The sequence below is a fragment of the Seriola aureovittata genome, chromosome 3 (genome assembly GCF_021018895.1).
Source record: "Seriola aureovittata isolate HTS-2021-v1 ecotype China chromosome 3, ASM2101889v1, whole genome shotgun sequence".
Classification (NCBI taxonomy): Eukaryota; Metazoa; Chordata; class Actinopteri; order Carangiformes; family Carangidae; genus Seriola; species Seriola aureovittata.
The window spans coordinates 26893806-26919229 of NC_079366.1; the positions used below are offsets into that span (position 1 = coordinate 26893806).

General features: G+C 43.0%; 1 protein-coding gene across 1 annotated transcript; it reads left to right on the top strand.

Annotated features, from left to right (window-relative positions):
- Positions 1-533: 533 nt before the first annotated feature.
- Positions 534-24592, top strand: cbx6a (chromobox homolog 6a). Its single transcript, XM_056367857.1, has 12 exons — positions 534-832; positions 2171-2214; positions 2399-2464; positions 3074-3140; positions 4166-5443; positions 12411-12594; positions 15377-15483; positions 15549-16310; positions 18074-18491; positions 19387-19628; positions 20768-20947; positions 22035-24592. Exons 1-12 carry the CDS (start codon positions 764-766, stop codon positions 22278-22280), a joined length of 3663 nt encoding a protein of 1220 aa, XP_056223832.1. The 5' UTR covers positions 534-763; the 3' UTR covers positions 22281-24592.
- Positions 24593-25424: the final 832 nt, after the last annotated feature.

Sequence of the window (25424 nt, forward strand, 5' to 3'; positions counted from 1 at the left end):
GGCAAGATGGATTCTCGCTTGCGTGAAATCCATTTGCCTCACAAGGAATGAAATGTAAACACTCAGAATTTTCTATGCCAGTGTTTTGTATGGGTTTTTTATTTATTTATTAGTACATTGTAAATAACATATTCTATTAATGATGATCAGTGAAACATTTATCAAAATTTAAAAGTAATAATCAAAAAAAAAAAAATTCAGTTACAGGCCCTTAGAATCGTCCCAACTTCCCACCCCCCATATGGTGCCCCTGACTCATGCCCCCAGTGTTTTTAAAATCATGGCTACTGCCCTGGACAGGTTAAAGATTTGTTTTGTTAGCTGCTGCTAACACTTGTCTAATAGGATATGATTTTATCGTAAGTTTTCATGTGTTTAGGGAGGAGTTATCATGGCGTCGCTTGTCATCACCCAGCGATGAGCGCTAAAAGCAGCACGCGGTTTTTTGCATCCTCGTGAGTGTCTTCATCGTTGCCAGGACGACCAAAGGGGCTGACCCCAGTCACGTGACAGCACGATAGCCGCGCCGCCGCTGCTTTGGTGGTGTGTGTATGTGTGCACGTGTGTGTGTGTGTGTGTGTGTATGTGTGTGTGTGTGTGTGTGTGTGTGAGTGAGTGTGTATGAGTGAGAGAGTGAGTGATAGAGAGTGTGTGTATCTGCCGCCTCTCTCACAGTTTGGCTGTGGTCGGCCCGAGCAGTCAGCAGAGCTTGTCGTCTGGAGAGAGGCAAACAGAGACAGGTAGCTTAGTTGGGGCATGAAAGATGGAGCTCTCGGCGGCGGGGGATCGTATTTTCGCCGCAGAAGCCATACTGAAACGCCGCGTTCGTAAGGTGAGCCACATCGTCGCCGTCCCGCGTCTTTTGACTGCCAGCAGATGTTGGCCGCGGTCAGCACGGCACGGCACTGCTCTACTCCATAGGCTTGGGGCTGCCTTTCTGCGCCTATGCAATGCTATGGAGGCCTTGTGGATGCCTTTACTTTGCTAGTCACAACTAGCTTTAAGCTAACTAGCAGGGCTACCAGTCATGGCTGGTGTATTCAGGCTTTAGCAGGGCAATAAAAACAGCGACACAAAGAAGGGGCTAGCTACAAAAGAACAAGGCAGCCCAGCGGATGGGATGTGGGTTGTGCTATGAAATGGAGGGGCCTGACTTCTCTGCCAGCTAACGGTAGCTAAAGCTATACGGTCACAATCTTCAGTTTACAGCTTGTGGAAGAGGTGCATGTTGCACCCACGTTGAAGACTGATTGAAACTGTTGCTTTCTTCTGCAGGCTGTGAAAGATGGTCCCTAAAACATTAGTTCTTGCACTTATGTGCTGTTTAAGAGAAAGTCCAGCTGATGCAGGACTACTGATGTCAATGTTTTATCAGTCTGCTATAGCTTGTATACTGGAAAAGACCCTATAAATGATGGTAGGATACCATCTTAAAGTGACTGGTATGCATAGTTAACCAGCAGGCCCACCAGGCCTCCAGTTAATAATGAATTGCCTGCTAGAATTTAACAGCTGTCCCCCTTCTTGATGAGATGCATGCAATCCCAGATCTTGCACAAAACAGGCCTACCATATTTAGGTGTAATATAAGCTCTTCATACAAATTTTTAAGAGTGACTCATCCTTTTTCGAAATGCAGATATGTTTACCATGCAATTTAATTTACCTCTGTCTGAAGTGGGGGGAAAAAAAGTTTGTGAAAATGTGTATGGTTTTATTTAGATTGTATGGGATTATAACTTTTGAGAACAAGGATGAGCTCTCATTCAGAAGAGAGCATTGAAGCATCCCCAATCAAATGTGAAGAAATCACCAACTACCACAAGAGCTTTTTCTTTCTGAAAATATAATTAAGTTTAAATATGATGTTTACCAGACGAATATATAACCTGACAACGACTCACCAGGACTAAAACATGGATAAATGAATGACATGGTGTTGTGCTGCAAGAAAAGCATGCAGGATTTTGTCCTGTGTCATGCGTAAAAGATGCAACGAAAACACAACAACTCCCAAATGTAAGAGTAATTTAAGACTTAAGACTGAACAGGGAAAAGGACAATGCTGCAAATGAATTCCAGATTTAAGGGATTTTTTAAATTCTTTATTTCTCCCTGTTGTCATATATGAGCTGTTTTTGCTAATCCACCATCTGTCATTTTCTTTCAGGGAAGAATTGAGTACCTGGTAAAATGGAAAGGATGGGCAATGAAGTAAGTTTTATTCCCGTCGATGAATTTAATGTAACTATCACAACCCACAATATCTTTTAAAGTGATGTTTGTGTTATGCTTTAAAAAATAAATAAAATGATCACATTTGGTGCAGAATAATTCTTTTGTGCTAAAATGTTTCCTTCGTTGTGTGTTTTCTTCACGTTGCTCCATTCTTGTTCAGACACAGCACTTGGGAGCCAGAGGAGAATATTCTGGATGACAGGCTGATACTGGGCTTTGAGCAAAAGTAAGTAAAGCTGGTACACGGTGAGAGAACATACATCATGTGCAAAGTATAACTCTTATTTTGCACATTGTTGTGTGGACTTACAATTTGTCATTGTCTGCTATGCTCGAATTCAAATAGTACGGACCTGTCTATTGTTAATTTCAGTTCTTAGTCTTCTGTTTGGACATTGTTGTATCTCCCTACTTAAGTTAACTCATATATCTTACTGTAAGTAATGGTGCTTGCTCTCTTAGTGTCTTTACATTCCTTCTCATCTTCTCTCTGATTGTAAAACGTCCATCTGAGCTTAAGTCCTTTATATCTGCTGCCAAGCCACTTGTGCTGCTCTGCTGAGACTAGATGTTTACAGTAAACTAAAATGGACAGGAAGCTAAAATGGACACCATAAAAGAGAAAAGAATGACACACCAAGTTGAAACTAAAATTGACGTGAAGACCCAGAAACGAATGCCCTGTGCCTGACTGCTCTACTTTCACACAACCACGACTTTCATCAGTCTTCTCTTTTGATTTGTTTCATATTTGCTCCTGTCGTCTCATTCTTTTTTTAGCTTGTGTTTATCTACTTTATTGGGAGTTTGTAAACTGCCATTTCCTTTTTTTTAGGGAACGGGAAAGGGAATTACATGGGCCGAAGAAGCGAGGACCAAAACCCAAAAACTTTGTCATCAAGGTATGTTTCGATGTCTGTATAACTGCATGGATATGAGCTTCAGATTCTTACTTTTCGATTACAAAATGACAATGTAATTTAAGCTGTGAAACAATTTAACCTAATTGCCCTCAAATAGGTGCTTTTGTTCAGGTAGCAGCACCTTGTGTGGAAAGTTCTGTTTGTGGTTTCTACTGTTAAAGTAAGAATAAGGTCAACCCACCTGCAGCAGTTTTTCTTGCTTGTTTGAAGTTTATTTTAATGCTTGTACTATGCATCACCGTCAACACTGCTGGGAACACGCATTCGTGTTTCTTGTCTCTAAGAAAATTGCTGCAGGGATGTGTTTATGCCGTGCTACTTTTGTTTTTCACACTATCATTTTCATTTTTACAAATCAGCGTTGAGCAGGAACAACACAGTCGGTTAGTGTTTAAAGCCAAGTCTGAAGTCTGAAGTTTAAAAGAGTTTGGCTATCAGTCATGACATGTCATATTTTTGTGATCAGTTGCAATAAGAGCTGTAGTTTGAGCTGCACGGGAGTGTAGAGTAGCATCAACAGTTACAAACAGTGGAAAGTTATGGTGCATTGGTTGTTGTTACTTTAATCACAAATAGTCAAGCAATAGCTGTGTTGCTGCTTATTACTCTCAGTAAGAATTGATTTTCAGACTAAAAGGCCGATTTAAAATGAAGACTGTTAAATTTTGGCTAAATTTGGTTGGAAAGTGTTTTATATTATTATATTACTATTATTTATATATTATTTTATTATTTATATTTTAGCCATTAAAGTGACATAACACTATTGTCCCAACAGCATTTTGAGGCATCTGGACCTGGACATCTCAAAAACAATGACTTTAGGCCAATTTTAACTGAGAAACTATGTCTTTTGTCCTACAAATCACAAAATGTTTCCTGGGCTAATATTGGAAACAAAGTGGGTATTATGCTATCAAATTGTTAAAACTAGCAGTTCCTTGTTCAATAAAAGTAAAGCTCACTCCCTCACAATGTTTTCTAAAATGTATTGTTTGTTTCAGGCACGTTCTCAGAAAAGAGAGCCCAGCCGCCAAGCCACCAGCACCCGTCAGACCACATCGCGCTCCTCTTTGTCCACTTCCAGCCGAGCAGCGCCCTCCTCTTCTGCCTCACCTCATCATTTACCATCTTCGTCCTCCTCTTCCTCAACTGTGGCCCCCTCCCCTAAACTCAACTCCCTCGCAGCCACCCACAAGCTGAAGAAGGACATTCACCGTTGCCACCGGATGTCCAGGCGTCCACTGCCCCGTTCAGACCCCATGGCACCTACTTTCTCCAACCCTGGTGGTTTCCCTTCCCGCATGCATGTCTCCCCCTTCTCCGAGACCGTCCGTATCCTCAACCGTAGAGTCAAACCCCGAGAGGTCAAGAGAGGTCGGATCATCCTCAACCTAAAGGTCATTGATAAGCCAGGTAGAGGTGGCACAGCTGCAGGCAGTAGGAATATTACAACAGGACGCCAAAACATCCCTTCTCGCAATCGCATCATTGGGAAAAAGGGAGAGGCCCCTTATAGACCTTTCCAACCTCCTCTGAAGATGCTGGGGTTCCCGATGTACGGGAAGCCGTTTGGGTTACAGTGTGGAGGCCCTGTGCCTTTCCACCCCCACACAGGGTCATGCTCCAGCACAGGGGCCAGGGACAGCAACACCACCCCCTCTCAGTACCAGTCACCTCCCTCTCCTGCCTCCTCCAGCGGCTCTGAAGGAAAATCTCCCACCGCCCCGGCTGCAAAGTCCAAGCCTGCCACTGGAGCCTCACCTTCCAGCGAGGGTCCCAAGCCCAGTAAACCTCACGCAGAGACCCAGAAGGGCCAGAGCGCCAAGAATCCTACTCCTGCCCAGTCCTCAGATGCAAACCCGGTGGTTTCAGCATCTCCCTTCCTCCCTTCCTCACCGTCTTCTTCCTTGGAAGACGAGGAGGAGGAGGGTGCCGTGGACCGTTCAGTGCCCTCAGAGGGAGGCAGGAAAAATCTTCGCCAACGCAGGGCTAAACGCCAGCCGCCCACCACTCTCCCCTGTGTCGCCCCCGGGGACCAGAGCTCTGCCCCCACCGAACCCCAAAGGGTGCCTGCTGAAGGAGACCCTGACTGGCACCCTGAAATGGCGCCAAGTTGCAAGGATGTGGTGGTCACTGATGTCACCACCAACCTCGGCACCGTCACCATAAAAGAGTTCCCCTCCCCTGCCTCCTGCCCTGCCTCGCCCTCCTCCAGCCCCGAAAATGCCTCTTCCCCTCCCCCCGCCTCCACCTCCGACGACCCCTCCCCAGCCAAGCCATAGGAGATCAGATATTATGAAGTCGATGGCCATTTAATGATAGAAAAATATCATGCCAGTGTTGCCACTTCAACCCCCTCCCACCTTTTCGTTAAAGGTGTGTCCATATTTGTGTAAGGTTAATGAAATGTAATGTAACTTTACACCACCCAGCCATTGAATAGTAAAAACAAAAAGAGCATATTTTTTTTAAAAAAGAAAATGTATAAATTCTAATATGCCCTTGTTGTCACTTAAATTGCCATATTTTGTCCACTTGCACAGCACTGACTCTTTGAAGCAGACTTGGATTGAAACTGTGTTTGTTTTCTTTCACTCCAGACATGCAGAGTTTAGCTTGTTTGGTGTGAGACGGCTAGAAACCCTTGTCCATCTGGTGTGTAGGGTGGGTATTTTTCAAGCACACTTGGTGCATGTGAAAGAAACACACGCTGTTTTAGATACATGCTCTGCTGCGACGGCTGCTTTGGACAGCCTTCAGGTGTAATGCCAATTTTCTTGCCCCCTTAGTCTCATTGGAAGTCCAGCTTGTTAATGATAAATGAGGTGGTGTGTTTTTGCACTTAACACAGTTGGACTCTCATATATTGCATCAATACAGCGAGGTAAATGCAATGCACTTGACTGCATCGAAAAATGACCTATTCTATGTAGTTCATCAATTTTTCAAGGCCTTTTCCTCTTGCTCTCTTGAACGCACATGCATATACATACAGTATGAGTAAGTATTTATATGCACGCACAACCTTAAAAGCTGCAAAATAATATACAAAAACAATAGTTTTTAAGTTATTGCTGTCCTTGCCATCTTTCCCTGCTTGCCTTGTTTTCTCACAACCCCACCACCTTCTTCGACTCTGTGACGTCCACCAAGACTCTAAACTGGCCTGCAGTTGTGAAATTTTCTCTTAATGCCAGATTTATATAACTTCTCAACTTGTCAAGGTCTAGAAGGTCCATGAGCTGAACACAGTTCAGGCTGAAGCCACCAACCAAATGCAGCTAAAGTAGTAGTTTGTTGAACCGGTGATCTACTTGGTAGGTGTTTGAGGTCTGTGGAACATGTATCCAGGTGGTTTTTGCTTGGAAAAACCAGTAGAGACTGGCAAGTTTGTCTGTTTACCTTCCAAACTGGCAGGTAGAGCAAATAGTTTTCCACCTTGCTTTGTTCCTTTGGATGCTGTGCTAACAGTGCTTTATTTGTATGTTCTCAAGTGCTAGTTTCAATAGAAATGGTTCATGTAGCATGGTTCACAGTGTCCTGCGACTTACAGGGCTGGAGAAGCTGAACCAGGCCGAGACTTTGCCAGTAATTTGAGGACAAAGGTTGTTGTCCTTTTTTTTCTGTCAGCTAATTCAATAACTGTCAGGCGAGGTGCTGGAAATGGGTTACTGTGCCCGTTGATTTTTTGATATATCATAAACACACAAATGCATTTGAGAATTTTGTATTGGTGAAACTAAGTTCAAATTTAGGGAAACATTTTGATAAAAATCTGTCGTCATCCATCTAAAAACTTCCGTGAACGGTAACATTTTCCAAACAAATTAACAAAGGACCTAACACCACTTATATTCAAGAATGTCTGCTCTTTTCTCTAGTTACACTCGAGTACTTTCCACATCAAAAGTATCCAAGGTTTGGTCATGCTTATGTTGCACAGTTGGTGGTTGATGTTTGCCGAAGTTCCCCCGCTGCTCCTGATTTGGTTGATTTTTTTTGTATGAACTCGTGTTGCATGAAGGATGAGAGTAGCAAGACCGTCCCTGAACCAGACAACCTTGTTATGGGCTCCTGTTTTTGTAGCATCTTTTCTGCTGAAGTCTTGAGCACATGTAGTGGAATGATGAGGAATTAAACCTAAGGATGCACTAACATGCATCATCCAACATCCTCTCTTCCTGCTGGTTTCTCTATTAGGAAATTGCCTCAAGACAAATTGTCTTTTTGTCTGTGGCTGATAAATTTATCTTTCATGTATTTTTCCAGCCACTAAACCAGGTTACAATTGATCAGACACGTCATTTATACTTTCCTAGTTATAATTATTTTGTTTCCTGCCTTGCTGCGCTTACTTTTTTACCAAGGCAAGGATCTACTTACGACTTGGGGCCTGAAGTTTTCTGCCCCGAGAAGAAGCAAAGTCGGCACAGTTGTTCACTCCAAATACATCAGGTGTGCTCTCTTTCAGTGGCATCATGTAACAGTCAAAGCGTGTCAGACAGCCTGGTGGTTAGGATAAAAGCTTAATCTCCGAAGGTTTAATCCATCGCCCATGTGTTCTTGACCACGACCCTCTGCTCAGCTCATTCATTGCAGGCTGCTTCAAGCTAAAAGCCTGAAATCATGAAAGCAATCAGAAATTTTGACCATCGAGAGATCTGACGTACTTCGAAAGAAACGTAGCCCTCTATACACAGGCTACAAACTCTCCTCTGGTGCTGCCCACCTTTTCCAGACCTTCCCAGACCTTGGCTCTTACTCTGGTGTAACTGTGTGTTGCAATATTCAAAAAAAATCTTCCGCATGTGTTGCCTTATATCTGCTCCATCCAACCCCAGATACACTCCAGGCGACGTTTACCTCGTCTTACCCGGCTCCTGTTACAGAGAGCATGATAATAATAATAATAATAACTTAAAAAAAACAAAAAAAAAAACAACTTACTTAAACCATGACTTTAGCATGGTTACTTTATCACAACCTGTAATAACAGTTCCTGTTGTCGTCTTTCTCCATGTCTCTGTTACACACTGACGAGGAAGATGTCGCCTCCTCTCCTGTCATGTACTGGATGGTTCTAGTTGTTGTCAGTACTCTTTCAATACTCTCATAGGTTACATGTGGAAAGATTTATTCCAAAATGACACATCCAGTATAGAGAAGAAAAAGTGTCAAACACTATCATGAAATGGATTATAGCTCAAATTTAAATTAGGTTAAAAGGACAGTACTTAACTTAAATCCTGATTTGACAAAGTGTGAATGGACCGAGTCCTCTATATTTTCCAGAAACATGCCGAAATAAAGGATTATTTTCTTCTCCAAATGGATATATCGTGATTTGGAATAGATTTTTTCATCTACTATATCTTTAATATCTTTAAGTGGTGGATAGAAGTGACTCTAGCAGTTGGTAGATGTGTAAGGTATTAGGCTGCTAGGTGACGTTTCCAACTGTTGATAGCAATGTTTTCCTTCTTTTTCTTTCTCATATGGGGTAGCACAACTCAACTTAGTGGCCTATCTTTCAACCAAATAGGGCTCTTGATTTTATTATTTGATTTTTTTTAAAGCTTTTTTTCCCCTTTTGAATTGTTTTACATTTATATGTGATGTTATTTGAAGTGCTAGATTTATTTGGCACTAATTGGATAAAAGGAAGGATCCTTGTTTAAATGTATGGATAAAGATACTTAATGAATTGAGAATTGTGCTTTTTAAGCTTTTTTTTCCTTTGTACTGTACTTTAATAGTTTTTTTAAAATATGCATTATAATGTTAATGTGATGCTGTTTATTTGAATGCCATTTTTAATAGTTCAATATGGGTTTGATCAGAAGGCAAACAGATTTTAATGTATCAATACTGCAGTTTTGTCTGGTTTTATGCTAATATGAATTATGTACATTGTATTGATGGTTATGACGAGGAGCTGGAGGTTAATGATGACATTGTAATGTATCTGATCTTCTGAAGCATGTTTTGCAAACCCTTATTGTACAGATTATGTATTCAGTGTCATGTTAACTGTTACTGTTGTTGCTTTCTGTGTGTTTCTTGTACAAGGCTTTTAATTAAAAGCTCTTTAAAAAGCAGTTTGCTTTCTTTTGCTTTTTCAGCTGGTGTCTCGTGTTATTTAAAAGAGCTATTTGTAAATTTTGCTAATGCTACATAGCTAATGTTAGCATTAACAGCTGTTTACATACCAGTGTAGAACAGCTGCAACCAGTGTTGGAAGGTTACAACAGTGTTAACTCTTGGCTTGATCACATCTTTTCTTCTACTGAAGTTAGCACGCTAACCAGCTAGCCTGTCTCAAGACTTTCCAATAGTGACTCACTGTAGCCTCCAATCTGCCCTGAAGATGTAGCGCTGCTCAGAGGACGTATTATAACCTCTTGCCTTGTAAACACAACAATGGCTGAAGCTCTAGTCAAGTGACAATCACCGCCACCTGTTATAGAGGCAGGATACTGAAAATCTATGAGTTACACTGTTTCTGTTTGGATTTGGAAAAATGGAGGGGACAAGTGTTATACAGCTTCAAAGCTGCAGGAAGCAACCTCATCTTCTGAAAGTGTGAAAAATTTGAATGCAAGGTACAACAATCCCTTCTTTTTATTTCTGCCAAAAACAGGCTCACACAACCGATATACACACGCAATGCATGATTCTCATAAAAGGTGTCTAAATTTGACATGTTTTTTTTCTTGGTAAGCCGCTCCCTCCATGTAAAAATATATTTAAAAAGTAAATGTAGTCCAAAAAGGAAGAACTTAACTGAAAACTGTATAACAACAGGCCCTCCTCTTATATTTCTCCAGCTATTAACTGTAATATTCTTGCTGTAGTTTCCAGATGTCCCACAGTGAGGTGCTGTTGAGCCGCTTTAACGACAGCATCACAGAGCTGAGCTCTGTGTTCACAGAGGAATTGTGAGGGCTGGGGTGATATTAAGGTCATCACGCCTGGGTATTCATCTCTGAGTGTTTTGCTGTTGTGATGAATACACATATAGTTCAAACAGCTTTATCCGTTTCCATAGGCAGTGTTTTATTTTACTTGGCTACTGTTTATAATGGATGTAAAATGGAGAGGGACTGAAAGTGAGAGGTGGTACAAAGGTCTCTTCTCTCTTCCCTGTGCTCCCTCTGTTTGTGTGTCTTCTCTATTCCCTCCCTGGCATGAAACCACTGGGCTTACGAGCCAGATGGAACTAAAATAGTCATAGTGGTTTTTTACTAGTGACCCACATCTGTGTGTGTGTGTGTGTGTGTGTGTGTATATTTACGTGCAACATCAGCCACCTCTTGAAATTAATCCAAAATCGGGGCTAATGTTCACTGCAGGGGGCCTGACTGGAGTCGTGTTTCAGCCTCTGATAATGTTGGAGATGTGCGATGTGTTCACTAATTTTTGACATGGGAATGGAAAACACACCTTTTGTTGATTCTTTAATTGTAGTGATTCAAACGTTTTTTTTATGTTTACACTCACATTTTAGTGCTATCTGTTTAAGTAGAGTTCACCGATGACGCATAACTTTCTAATTTCCTAAAGTTTTGTGACCACTGCTTCTATGGTGGCAAGTTTACATATGTAAGTAGACTAACCACATGATGAAATGTTGAACTGCCTTTATGAATAGTTCATAAAATCATCATAATTAATTTACAATAAAAAAAATGTTACACAAACATAAACAAATGATATGTAAATAAAAGCTTCAAATAAGTTTGACTTTATTTTATTAGTATTATTTTGTAATTTAATGCAAGTAAAAATATGGATTTATTTACGAAATGTAATTATATAATAATTGAAAAAACCGGACAAACAACAAACTGAACATAAAGGACCTAACAAATAATCCAGAGGGAGGTTTATATACACAAAGACTAGTCCACACAGACACAATTAACTATACATCACAAATTAACCTTAATATTAACAGACATTTAAATAAATAAACTAATGACAAACTAACTAACTGTCAAACCTACCCAAAAAGACAAAATGTACCATCCCAAATAATTTAATTTAAATGGATCCCGAAAGGCAGACCCCCCCCCCCCCCCCCCCCCCCCCCGGCTCTTCCACTTCCTGTCTGCCACGGTATAAGACGCCATTTTACCTGCGTAGCAACTTTTAATTAACCAGGGGAGGTATGGCAGGATCTGTGCAAAAATAAGGTAAAACATAATTAAAGAAAGTGAAAATAAAGTGAAGGACAGAATGTGTGACACCGCGCTCAATTTGGCAAACTGTCAAAAAAACGATTAAGTGCGTGCTGTATGAAAACAAAAGGCTTTGTCGACTGTTATTGCTTGAAATGTTTGTAGCCGTGTCAACAATGTTGTAAGGAAAAAACACTGAGTGTCCTCATATGACAAATTTCAACCCAGTCCAGTGAAAAATAAGCGACTGGTGAGGCTTACAAAGAATTTCAAAGACTATTAAATTCAGCTCCCACAGCCAAACTACAAAAATTGATCACCTAATAGCATTTGAAGTAGAGCTATAAAGGTTTTACAAGCTCCCTCGAATTTAATAGAAGCGTCCATATTATTTATTTTTCAAATCATGATATTAACTGGGAGATACTAGATGGGTTTTTGTTTGTTTTCCCCTCTGAAACCCGAATTTGATATTTATGAGCTGAGGTCCTGTATTAGACATTAGAATTAGAAAATAAACCCGGTACACAAACGCAATTGCCTGTTGTAGGAAGTCTGTTACCTGTTTGAATGGCTCACTTCAGGGTGTGGATGTTGACAGAGACTGTGTGTCAAGTAAATGTGGACGAGTCGGTTCATGCCTCATGTCCTGTAGGAAGAACAGAATATGGAAGTTCCTAGTACACATGGAAGTACACATACCGTATACACAGAGTGCATGGAAATCCTCAAAGTGAATCATCTAGATGCTGATCTTCACGGTTTGGCATCTGAAGTTAATCAACTTCCAAGCACACCATGCATCTTTGTGCAGACAGAAAATTTACCATGTGACTATCGGAAAAAAGAAATAACTGAAGAATCTGCAAGAATTTAAGTGCAATTTTGAAAAGTTCATTAAGTGTATTTTTAACAAAATTGAGTGGAAAATTAAGTTAAGGTAAAACTTGAATATGAGTTTTCTTGTCGTGCCAAATAATGGTGAAATATTTTTTTTCCCAGTAGTTCCTCGTTGTGGTTTTTGACAGTCGTGATGTTTTTTTTACTGTAAATGTGTTTACCGTAGGCAGTCCTCCCCCGACAGCTGGGACTCTTCATGGTTCCAGTGGACCAGACCATCGTGAATGGCAGTGTTCCCAATTTTGGCGATGTCCTTGTACTGATGTTTGCAACATGCCACTGCCTCAACATCAGTTATCCACCAGGACTGGGAGCAACTCTGGAACTCATGCAGAGCAGGGACTTGAAGTGTAAATACTCACAGTCGTTCTTTCGATCTATTCGTAAACATTGAGTAGGCACGAGTCCAATCACATTTTACCCACTGAAATTTGGGCATAGTTATTTCTATATTGCTGTAAACCTGCTCAAATCAAAGCTGAGATTTGGCACTTAAATTCATTATTTTATTTCAAACTGATCAGGAACAAAAAATGTCTAACAGTCCAAATACTTCCAGTCTTGACTGTATTTTTTCCACCAATGCTTGTAATGTGCAGATATGATCATAACAGTTGGTGAAAAATCAATTTCATACAAATCAGTATTTCCTTTGACTTCAAACTGCATTTGAAGTGTAAAGTCAATGAATGACTGAATCATCCACATGTGGAGTGATCATCGAAGTGATTGTTTGTCTGTCTTCTGTCTTTACAGGAGCGTGTTCAAGACACATCGAGACGAGGGGACCAGAGTGGAGAAGAAAGAATCTAAAAACAGCAGCGCATCAATACCAAGGCTCTTTCATTGATCACAAACAGTACAGACTAGAAAGCATCACACACACACACACACACACACACATACAAGTCACTCTCTTGCAGTTCACGAGTATATGAAGTCCAGCAAACCATTTCCACCTGAATTAGTTAATTTGGATATTTTTTGCAGTTGCAGCTGTAGGTAAAGTCCTGCTTGTTCCAAACTTCTTTCATTGAAGAACCGTGGCGGTCACCGTGCTCCTGGGAACCTTTAATGCTGCAGAAATTTGATTTGTAACCTTCCTCTGATATGAGCCTCGACACAATCCTGTTCCCGAGCTCTTCGGGCCGCTCCTTCCGTCTCAGGGTTTTTGCTCTGCTATGCATCGTCAGCTGTGAGACCTGATATAGAGAGGCGTGTGCCTTTTTTCTAAATCATGTCCAATCAGCTGAATTGACCACTGATGGACTCCAATCACGGTGTAGAAACATCTCAAAGAAGATCAAGAGAAATGGGAGGAACCTGAACCAAATTCTAAATGTCTGAATACTGTGATATTTCAGTTTTTCCTTTTTAAAATTTGCGAAACAATTTATAAAATTCTGTTTTTGCTTTGTCGGTGACTTTAGATTGATATGACTCCGCACCTAGTCTGAGTGGCGTCGGGCAGACAACTGCGAGATGTTAATTCTAGTTTAAGCATGAGGCTGCAACATAACCAAATGTGAACATCTGTATACTCTCTGAATACACTGCTGCATGCTAATATTAGCATTTAGCTCAGAGCATCGCTGTGCCTAAATACAGCATCAGAGATCTGCTAGCTCAGCAGTAGACTCTTGTTTTGTTTTGTTTTGTTTTGTTTTGTTCAGCCCGAACGGCTTCTGGATTATTGTTGTCGCTCAGTTGTTGTTGCCAGGTATTTTGGAAAATGTACAAAGTGAAGTATGGGCGGGTCAAAGGAAAGTGTGTTCACGAACAAACAAAGTTAATTTTGGCATTTCATCACAAAGCAACTGCTGGAACAAATGAAGAATCACAGACTTGTATCTAAGGTCGTGTGTCCGAGGTTCAGTTTTTCCTTTCATGTTGTGCTAATTGGCAGATTCGCTTCCCTGACTGGCAGTAGATCATTTCCCATAGGTACCACAAACCAGAGAATTTGATTTAATCTGGACTAATGTCAAGAGCAAACCGTCTAAAAATGGTTTATCCAGCATGGGAAGAAAAACTTTTGAGAGCGAATGTTTGTTTGTTGTGTCAGGGTCAGATCATATCTGTTGGCAGCAGTGTTGGAAATTTTAGTTAGCACTGCCTCTTGGGGGAAAAACACATTCTTGATCTCCTCCTACTCAGTCCACAAACCTTAGTGTTTAAGACCCTGGATCTTTCTGTTCTCTTCTTCTGCCTCGGTTCTACAGGCTCCTGTTTTCTTTCCTCTCTGTAAATTGGCAGTGAACTTTTCTTTTTTTTTTTTTTTAAACATCAAACGTGTTATTGTCACCTCTGTGAATACATGCAGACTTAACATATTGTATGATTGACACTTTCAGAGCACTTTCAGTACCAAGTAGTTGTGTTGTTGCAGATGTGTGTGTGTATTGCGCATGTAAAGGTGTATGAGTGAAATGAGTGAGGGTGTGCACTGTGGGAGTTGGTGGCCCGTTTCTTCTTAATTTGAGTTTTTTATATTCATTTTAAGTCTATTTATTTACTTGTGAGTGGATGTTTTGTGATAGATTTAATCAAGACTGAAAAAACTGAAAGTGAAAGTGTCAAAACAACTTTATTATCCCTCCACGCAGCGACAGCCAGAGCCAGGGACATGTTTTGGCCGTGGACGTGACCCTCGAGGGAATTTCTTCAAATTCAGATATTGTGACCATATTTCCTGTTGGCAGAGATGTACAACCACGAGGAGACAATTTAAAGACAATTTAAGAATCAAGTCAAATCACATGTAGAAACTGCTTCCTTACTTTTACTTCTCAGTGACCTTCTCTGTTCTTTTTTAGTCTTTTACACACACACACACACACACACACACACACACACACACACACTGATCCATCAGCCTCGGTTGCTCACACTGCTGCTGGAGGCTCACCTCTGCTCTGACTGACGCATGCCTACAGCCTCGCTCCTCCTCTCCCGCGGTCCCCATGGTAACGCACGGAGAAGAGCAGCTTAGCAACACGGAGACGGAGAGGCAGCATCTCTGGTCCAGACAGCGAGGTGCCACCGATATTACGCGCAGAGGGCGGTAAGGGGGAAAACAGCAGCGCCTCTGGGAAACATCTCCTCTATGTAAGTGCCCCCATTCTTTTACAGGTAACCGCTGTGTTGTTAACCGGAGATGTCAGACTACTTTAGTTAATCGAATTAAAGGTCGCGGTTATGTTGGTGTGATGCAGGCTGCTGTGCGGGTGCTGCTCTCGGTAGCCTCTTTCAGGATCGGAAACAGAGCTGCGTGCATGTCAGCCTTTTCTCTGAAGCCTAATCTTCTGCGTCGCTCCCCACAGTCATAATGAAGTTCGTGGTGGTGCTTGTGGGAGCGGGCACTCTGGCCTTCCTCGGCGCGGTCATCTGCATCATCGCCAGTGTTTATCCCCGGAAACGCGCCGCGCCTCTCAGCGACAACGGCACCCTGACATCGGAGACGCTGCTCCAGCCCCTGGAGCACGGGTCGGTGGCACACGCCGGGCCGCTGGGTGCCCTCCACGGCGCCGAGTCCTACGATGGAGGAAACGGGCTGGGAGGCATCGGACTGGAAGTTCCCACTCTGAACGAACTCAACCTCGGGGAGGAGACTGGAGGGGGGTCCGCGAAACAGTTCAGCTTCAGCCGGCTGATCTGCACACCTGTACCGGTCGGAGAATGCAAGACGAAAGATCTGAGGCAACGGCGGCAGCAGCAGCAGCAGCAGGCGGATGAGCCGCTGTACGGAACCGGTGATGAGGACTGGACTTATCTCCGGACCACCGCGGAGGAGCTCCGGCAGATGGTCCTGCAGCAGAACGACCAGATCCTCATGGACCAGAGGACCATCCGGGAGCTGACGGGGAAGCTGAGCGAGTGTGAGAGTGGCCTGGAGGACGAGAGGAGCGTCCCGGAGCGGAGCATCGGGGTCTGGAGCGGCAACCGCCGCGTCATGGCCGGGGATGATGTCAGCTCTTCTGCCGCGGCGCAGCTGCAGACGGCGAGGGCTGTGGAGGAGCTGGCCAGGGCCATCATGGACCTGAAGGACCGCATTGAGAAACTCGAGGTAAGTGGAAAGACACTGAGCGCAGGCTACGCAAACTTTGGCAAAACCTGTTGTTCTTGCTGTTTGCCTCCTGTTGGAGTTTTGTTTGGCAGCAGGAGATTTGAACTGATACCAAAATGATGAATTAGCCACTGTCGTTCAGTGACTGAATGAGACCTGTGTCAGTTCCATTAAACAGCCTGTTGTCCCACTGTTTATTCACTGAAGTGCAGTTTAAGACCTCTTTGGTAAAAGTGGAGAAATAATCCTCTCAGAATTTGTTATTTACCTAAATGGAAAGATCCCACAGCCACACTGGCTGCGTGCAGAAATAATGGCAGTGAGAAGCTTTAAAGGCGTTTGTTGTGGCGTCTAATGTTCATCATCTTATGTGGCCTGATCTTTCTCCATCACCCTCCCTCCCCCTCTTTAACCTTCTCTCCCTCTTTTATCTTCATCTCTGACAAGTCACTCATGACACAAACACTCTTCATGACTTGCGCACGCTCCCCACGGACCCAAGGGAAATCTTTCCACCTGCTGGCCTTCTCATCCCTCTGCACCCCCCCACTCCCTCCCCCACTCCCTCCCCCTCCCCATGTGTGAGCCGCCTCTCTCTCTGGCTCCTATACCTCCGCATCCAACAGCAGGATAGAGAGATAAATAAAAGATGAGGCTGGCTGGACAGGAAAGAGGGTGGTGGTGTTGGTGGTGGGGGAGTCAGGTTCTCAGCCTGTGTGTGTGTGCTGAGATTGAGACATAGAGAGGCTTATAACCGCACACACACACACACACACACGGACACTGCTGCATCACTGCCAGGCCTCTTCAAGAACAGCCAGTTACAAGGTTGTCTCCGTCAGTGTGAATTTATATCCCGGACGTCCAGATCCAGTCCTGCCTCAGCAACTCTCTTGATATTATATATCGCCCTCGCAACAGCAGCATCTCTCTCTCTCTCTCTCTCTCTCTCTCTCTCTCTCTCTCTCTTTCTTTCTTCTGCTGCTTCACCAACACCTTCTTTTTTTCAGCTTCTGCTATGAATACTAATACCGCCACTGCTGGGCTACTACTATCATCAACACAACACCTCTCGCTGTGCTGCTGCTTCATCATGTTACTCCTCTTCCTTCAGCTTCATTTCAGTTTATAACAAACGCCACAGCTGTCATGAATAGTTTAATGCGTCTATTTATGCCACGACAACGAAGACAGGAAATAGGCTCTGCTTGTTCCCTGGAATCACAAACAAGTGGGATGAGCACTCGCAAACACTCTGCCTTCAAAGTACAGTATCCGGACCAGATGTCCACTTTCAAAGATTATATTGACCCCTCACAATCTGTCCAACAGGCATAATTACACAAATTTATCAATATAATTATTGATATTGGACACACTGACGAAAGCAAAGATGTCCAAATGGACTGTGTGTGACTCATTTCAGTTTGAGAAAGGAAGGCTCTGCAGTGTTTGAGTGCAGCGTGAGGATTTAATTGAAAAGCCAAGTGTTTTGATCTTTAGACTTTCAGAAGGACAAAATTATAAAAGGGAATCTCAGAGCTTATTATGACGTTAGAAGAGCAAACATGCTTTTTCATACACATGCACGGGGAAAATTGAATTTTCAAAATCTAATTCATAAGGCGCTTCAAATATCCTGAGGGGGACATGAACATGTCTGCTGAATATCATGGTCATCCATCCAACTGTTAGTGAGACATTTTTTATTAATTGACATTTAAATACCTACTTTACTTTATTTTCATGTGTCTGTCTTGCAGGCGGAGATAGGCCCAGCTGCCTTGAACCTCACCGACACGTCTGTGGGCACAAGTGGCAGCAGCAGCAGCAGCGGCGGCGGCGGCAGCGGCGGCGGCAGCAGCAGTAGCCCGCCTGGTAACACCGGCAGGGCTCCCGCTCCACCCACGGGCAGTGCTTCCTCCCCACCTGCAGCTGCCACCCCAGGGGGTCGCCGTCCCGCCTCCCCTGCTTCCCCTGCGCCCAAACCCCCAACCAAGGGTTCCCCCGGGCGTGGAAAGGGCACCTGGAGGGTAGAGGACCTGGAGGGGGAGCTGGAGAGGAAGATAAAGATGCTGGAGAAGGAGCGTCAGGCCATGAGGAAAGAGACTCAGGGCCAACACGAGAAGATCAACCAGGGCATCGACACCGTCAGCCACCGCGTCACTGAGCTGGAACACAGTGAGTCCAGGGGGAGAGAGCAAAGACGTGGGGGTGGTGGATAAATAAATGAAGGAAGGGACATATGGATGAGCACAAGCAGGAGGTAAACAACAGCATCACCAAGCTGACCTCCATGAGAGAACTGCAAGAGAAGGCTAAAATGAAACTTTAATGAGCACTGTGGGCAAACTGCTTCATCACAGCGGTAGAGAATAAGCTGTAGATTAAAATCAAGTGATTAATGAGGTCTGAAGGTTGTGAAATGTCAAATAGGTCTAGGAGGTGAAAATAAAAATGACACAGCAAAGAATAAGTGAAATGGAAATAAAATGACGTGAAGTCATTTGCTGCCCTCAGTTGCAACTTGTAAATCTTTATAATTATAGGAGTTTATTTTAAGGTTCCTTAATTTTGAGTCATCAGTAATGTAGTTTGGAAACGTCACATTGGTTTTGGAGTCGTTTCATTGGTTGTATGTTCGTGAAATTCTTCTACCATAGATAATCAAGGTAACTGCAGGTGGACCACTGAAAAAAACAGAGAGCTGGCAATAGGTGAAGTGGAAGCAGTAGGGGAGAGATGGGAGTTCGTGATGTGTTAAGAGGAAGGTTAAAAGGAAAGAAAAAGCACTTCTCTATTCTCTCTTTAGCTCTGTCATTCTTCCAACCTCTCCCACTGTCTCCACTTGCATCTGTGCTTTAAGAACCTTGACTTATAGAGGCGGATCATTAACTGTAACACTTGAGCTCTTGCCAGGCGCTGTGCGTGCACTGTGTGCACAAACCGGTAGGGACAAGAAGAGAAATACCAGTGTCCTTGTATAAATTGGCCATTAAAGCATTGTTGGTCCCTGTTTTCTCTCTCTCTGCCGTCTGACTTTTTCTTTTTATCTCCTTCATCTGTGTCTTCGAAGCGCTGACAGAGCCGTCGTTCCCCGATGGCTTCGTCCTCTCCTTCCCCATGCGGACTAACTACATGTACGGCCTGGTGAGAAAAGAGATAACTGAGATGTATGCCTTCACAGCCTGTGTATGGTTGAAGGCCAAAGAAGGGGGCATCGGGACCCCCTTCTCTTACTCAGTGCCGGGGCAGCCTAACGAGCTGGTGCTGCTACAGGGAGTCCACAACCCTGTGGAGCTGCTCATCAATGACAAGGTACGGGAGTTTGGATTGTACCTCAAGTGGTTAAAAGATAAAAAAATAGAAGATAAGTGAAGCTGTAAGACAGAAAAAAGTAATTGTGACATTGTATATTATGCATGGAAATTAATGGCTTCTGGTAAAAAACTACAGAAAAAGAAGAAAAAAAGAGAACATTTTGTACCCCGCAGGTTTCCTTATAATTAGTCAAGCAAAAGCCTGCAATGGAAATCATTATTAGCTTGTTATGCTGTTCCACAGGACGGTGCGAGCTAGTTTGTGGCTCGTTGTAATTCACTGATTCAAATGAGCACTGAAAACATGTTCATACTTGTGACAGACGTCTCCAGAGTGACGAACAGAACAAACTGTGCAACTGAAAATATCACCAATTGTTTCAGTGGGTACGATGTTGTTTACAGTTTATTTTAGGTAGGTTCTCCAGATGCACTATAGCCTCAGGTGTGCACGTGTGTCGATCCCCGTCTAAGCTTTACCATCCATTTAATGCATCACTGGTTTAAAAAAAAAACAAAAAAAACCTATATTCTGCTGCTACAGAAAAAGTAGTAAAACAGATGGACCTTTTGAACAACACATTAAAATTTTAAAACTACAAAAAAGAAAAAAAAAAACCCAAAACACTTAGAAACTAAATGTCAAGGGCAGTGATTTGCCCCAGAATAAACACACCAACAAATGGGAATATGACTTTAATATATAATGTTTTTCATCCGAAATAAAAGCCTTGAATAAAAATGGTGCAACAGTCCGACACAAACCCGTGTCTTCGGTTGTTTTGTCGTGTTTGTGATGGGCCAACAGCACACGTACAGAGGCAGTCTTTCTGCAGCTGTTGTTTTATGTCCTGCAATAATGCTTACCTGTTTTATAGTGCTTTCGCCTCTAGTTTCCATTGCAGAGGAGTGGGGGGTTTGCTACTGTGGTGGAAGGAAGGCTGGGACTGTCTTCGGGGCACAGTTGTGCTGACATAAACCACCAGTGTGTCCATATTCTGTCCTGATTACTGCCAACACTCGTCCAATATCCAGCCGCAATCGCTTGATGTGTTGTAGCTCAGTGAACTTGGAATCACTCACTCACCTTGTAATGAAAGATCTAACCACGGCCAACTGTATTTTTCTGACCTGTAGGTGGCGCAGCTGCCTCTGTCCCTACCGCAGGACGAGTGGCAGCACATCTGTGTCAGCTGGACCCTGAGGGACGGAGTGTGGAAGGCCTACCAGGGGGGGAAGATGAAGGGGAGGGGAGAGGGTCTGGCTGCCTGGCATCCCATCAAACCAGGAGGGGTCCTCATACTAGGACAGGAACAGGTGAGATGGATGGACGGATGGATACACGGAGGAATGGATACAGTAGACGGACAGCTGAATCGATCATATCGATCAACAGTTTGATGGATCAAAAGAGTGATTGACAGATAGAAGGATGGATGGATGGATGGATTGGTGGGTAGACTGATGAATGGAAAGATTCAGGTATGGATAGTTGAACAAAATGATGGATGGATGGACAAATGGATGGGTGGATGGATGAGCAAACTAATGAATGGATGGATGATTGATGGATTGATGTATATTGGGCCAGGAAAAGATTGGATGGATGGATGGACGGATGGACGGATGGACAGATGGACGGACGCCTTACACAACTGGGTGGAGAAAGAGCTAATTTAAGGGAGCACCAATAGCTTTTCACACATGAACAGACTGAAACCTAATGGTGTTTGTCGCCACACTGGGCTGCGTCTCTCCTTCATTAGCGAGACACCCACATTACATAACCATTATGAAATGTGACATTACCCCCCCCCCCCCCCCCCCGGTGTCAAAAGAACAACCCAAAGCTCATCGTCCTTGCATAAAGGATAAAAAGCAGACAGCTGAGTCCAGTTCTGCAAGATGCTGCAATGATGCAACAAGACTTGATTTAATGGATATTTTTTAGAGCGAGAGAGCGAGGGAGAGAGAGCGAGTGCTTTATTAATCTGTGTTGTGGATGAATGATGAATTGCTGCTGGGTGGATGTGTTGAGCAGATTTCATGTTCGAAAATCCCAGGACATCCCCCTCACAAGGGCTCTCTGACGGGAGGATAAACACTTTTTTAAATCTTATTTAGGGGGAAATCATCAAAGCACAATATTTCTGTGTATGGATAAAAATTTCATCTGCATTTTCATTTTAATTTTAGTATAAATCCAAAAAACGTGTCGTGTTCTCGCCGGTCATTCAAATGTTTTGTTACACTGATGGAGGGTAAACTACAAAGCTGACATATATATATATATGTATATTATTATATACGTACTTACAAGTTCTTTTCATACTCTGGTTTCCTGTTCATTTGTTCCCACCACAAACGTGATAAATTGTTTTTTCCCCATCTCTTCCTACCCAAGGATACGTTGGGGGGGCGATTTGATGCCTCCCAGGCCCTGGTCGGGGAGCTCTCCCAGTTCAACCTGTGGGATCGGGTGCTGAAGCCTGCAGAGGTGGCCGCCCTGGCCGAGTGCAGCTCCTCGGCGCTCGGCAACATCGCCCCCTGGACCGACCACGACGTAGATGTCTATGGCGGCGCCACCAAGGAGTCCCTGGACCCCTGCCACGCCGCCCAGAGATCCAATCCCTCCAGCCCCAAACAGTGAGGGGGGTGACTGGGAGAAGCCGGCCATGGGTGGTCGTGTTTGATAGGTCGATTTAGGAGTCGATTCAGGAGTTTAAAGGCATATCATATTGGAGTATATTTGTTTGTGTGGGGGATGGGAGCTTCTCTGCTGGACTGAAAGGTGGAGCTGTTAAGTCGTTAAGAGTGGTGTATCTGTTTTGATTTTTGTGTTGGTGTCCACGCTCATGTGTTTACTTCTGCAGTGAGATACAGTGAGTTTAGTCACGGAATCACTTTAGTGAAGGCTGCATGGGTGGTTTAACTTTACGGGACTGTTATGGAAGAGCTCCATAATAGATTAGTGACGGGCTCGGGTGAGATGTACCACCCTCTGCTGTGGGGCATCATCTGTTGGGCCGGTTAACTCTACTGCCCTTCAGGCAGGAGGCTTTGATGGGTTTGAATGCAGTAATGAAGGAGCCTTTAATGGCGCCGTATATAAGGGTTACTTATTTTACAACAAAGTGACACAAAGTTCTGTCTTTCTTTATCTTGTGTCCAGCTGGTTGTGTTTAACGCTAAAACTGATTTATGAGACGCTATCATGCTAACACTGATTTCAACACTCAATGGGGAACAAAATGAGTTTTCTTCATTTTTAACTTATACGATCCTGTTGAGTGATGTCCGTGTACTTTTACGTTTTTCTATATTGCATACCATGTTTTGGTAAAACAGTGGTCTTATAAATGTATATTGTGTAATGTATCTCTGCTAATGTCGCTCTGTGCCAGTCTGCTCCTCCTGCTGTAGCCTCTCACACACCTCACAGTCCTGCACGGTTAAGTTGCAGCGCTTTCGATTCCAACCTAAACAAAGCGGCACTCTCGATTGACCTCTGAAATAAACACTTGATGTCGAACCAAAGCACCGATCAGACACTGAAATTGTGACAAAAACCTGAGTGAGTTTGATAAAACTGTGTTGTATCCTTGAATGTAAAGCAGAATGTCTAAGTATATTTGCATGACCAAGGTCACATTTACTGTCACTGAAGAAACTAACTAAAAATGTGTATATTGCAAAGTTGATGTCCCCCAAACTGCTCCACACTCTTGAGCACACAGATGTCTTTGTGGTAAATCAGATCCTCACACAGCAGAAAGCAAAGTGTAAGAAGTGGATTCTTTCTATGATGACCGTTTTGTACTTGACATAGAGAAACGTCTAGAGACCAACTCACACTTTCTGGTGTTTCTTTACTTGGAAGCTATCATTAGGCAGCCATTAATCCAAGCTACTTCTTCTCTTAGCAAATTAAAGAACAACAAAATAAATAAATAAATATAAAAAAAAAAAAACATTTAACGAACTAGGGTTATAGACAATATTTATTGATCTTCAGTCATTACTTCTAGCACAGCCAATTTGGACCTTTAGAATAAATTGAAATCTCTAGACTTGAGTGTTAATGTAAACTATGTTTAATAATAATCATTCTGTCCCCCCTGTGACTGTATGAATGTAAACCTGATCAGAATCAAAACCGACCTCTATTTCCATCATATTGGAGAAAAAGAAAACGCGGACGTGGGAATCCATCTGACATTTCCACCCTAAACATCACCAGATGGTAACTCTGCCACACTGCCTGATGGAGACCAACGGGTGGATGGTATAATCAAGTTAGTAAGCACTCTTTTGGACAACAACCGTAGCAAATGATTGAGTTTTAGCTGAAGCCGGCACACCAGGACTTACGCCTGCGAAATACATAACCTTGAGCCGTGACGCTACATACTCCCATCTCTGAGGCTGTCTCTGGTTTTCAGTGGGTTCTGTCAAATGATCGTCATTCTCGAAATGTTTAGCATTTGATTTGCGTCTTTGTTAGCGACAACAAGACAGGTGGGGTGTGCTTAATTTCTTGAGCTCACTGCAAGTTCAAAATGGTACATCATAGAAATAGTTTAGAGAAAGTAGAACAAGCCGCCCAGTGTGAGGAGAGAGGGATTGAACCCTGTGCAGTGACGTGAACTGTGGTTAAAATGCAGCTCGTGCTTCTGTTACCTCAAGACATCAGCCCCACGTACGATTTGACACCCAGCTGTAAAGTGCCTGCCTGGGCTCTCATGCCCAAAAAAAAAGACAAAAAAAACCCCAAAAAATGTCAAATGTTTTAATGTTTTCTTCTTCGTCTCCTCTTTCTTCTTCTCTGTCACTTTCTCTCTCTCTTGCTTTTGATTGTTGAAGGCTGTGACGGTGTTGCACTTGTCCTTATTTGCATCTTCATGGATCTTCTATGATATTGTGAAATCGGTGGATAAAAACAATAAAATGGTTATGACAACACCTCCAGAGTCGTGGTTCAAAAATAACATCAAAGTGTGTGTGTGTGTGTGTGTGTGTGTGTGTGTGTGTACGTGTGTGTGTGTGTGTGTGTGTGTGTGCGTGTGTGTGTGCTGGTTGTGAGCAGACAGATCTCTTTACACCTCTCAGCTCATCTGGATTACACCTCAACTAAGCAACTCTGTGTGTGTGTGTCATGAGGGTTAACAATGGATAGTGTTAACCCTCATGACACACACACACACACACACACACACACACACATAGGTACGCAGCCTAATCTCATCTAGCTGTAAGACTAGATGAGCTGTGTTTTTGCTGTCAGGTGAATTTGCCTATGACATGTGTGCGTGTGTGTGTGTGTGTGTGCGTGTGTGTGTGTGTGTGTGTTAATATGGAGACACTGAGGCGATTATTCAGCAGAGAACCAGATCATTTAGGTAGACATAATATATTACTCATAGATTTGCTTCGTGACGACTGATCTGCCCACACGCAGCGTTTCTTGGCGTTCGGCTCAGCTGAACTGTGATCTGATGTGTAACCTCCCACTGATAACATATCAAAGTTTTATTTGTCTCCTTTTAGCTTCCCTCTCTTTTTCCTTAGTCTTATGACCAAAGAAATGTGATTATGATTCAAGTCTTAGTATTGTTTATTTATTTATTTTTTTTATCACTAAAGCTACTCATAAAAATAAAATCACCATTACTACTCTTGTCCTTTATAAGTGATACTAAAACCAGATTTGTGGAGATAGGTGACTCACTACACTTTGAATTGATGCAATTTGATTTTTACACTCATCACTTAATTTGAGGTTTTATTTAATTAA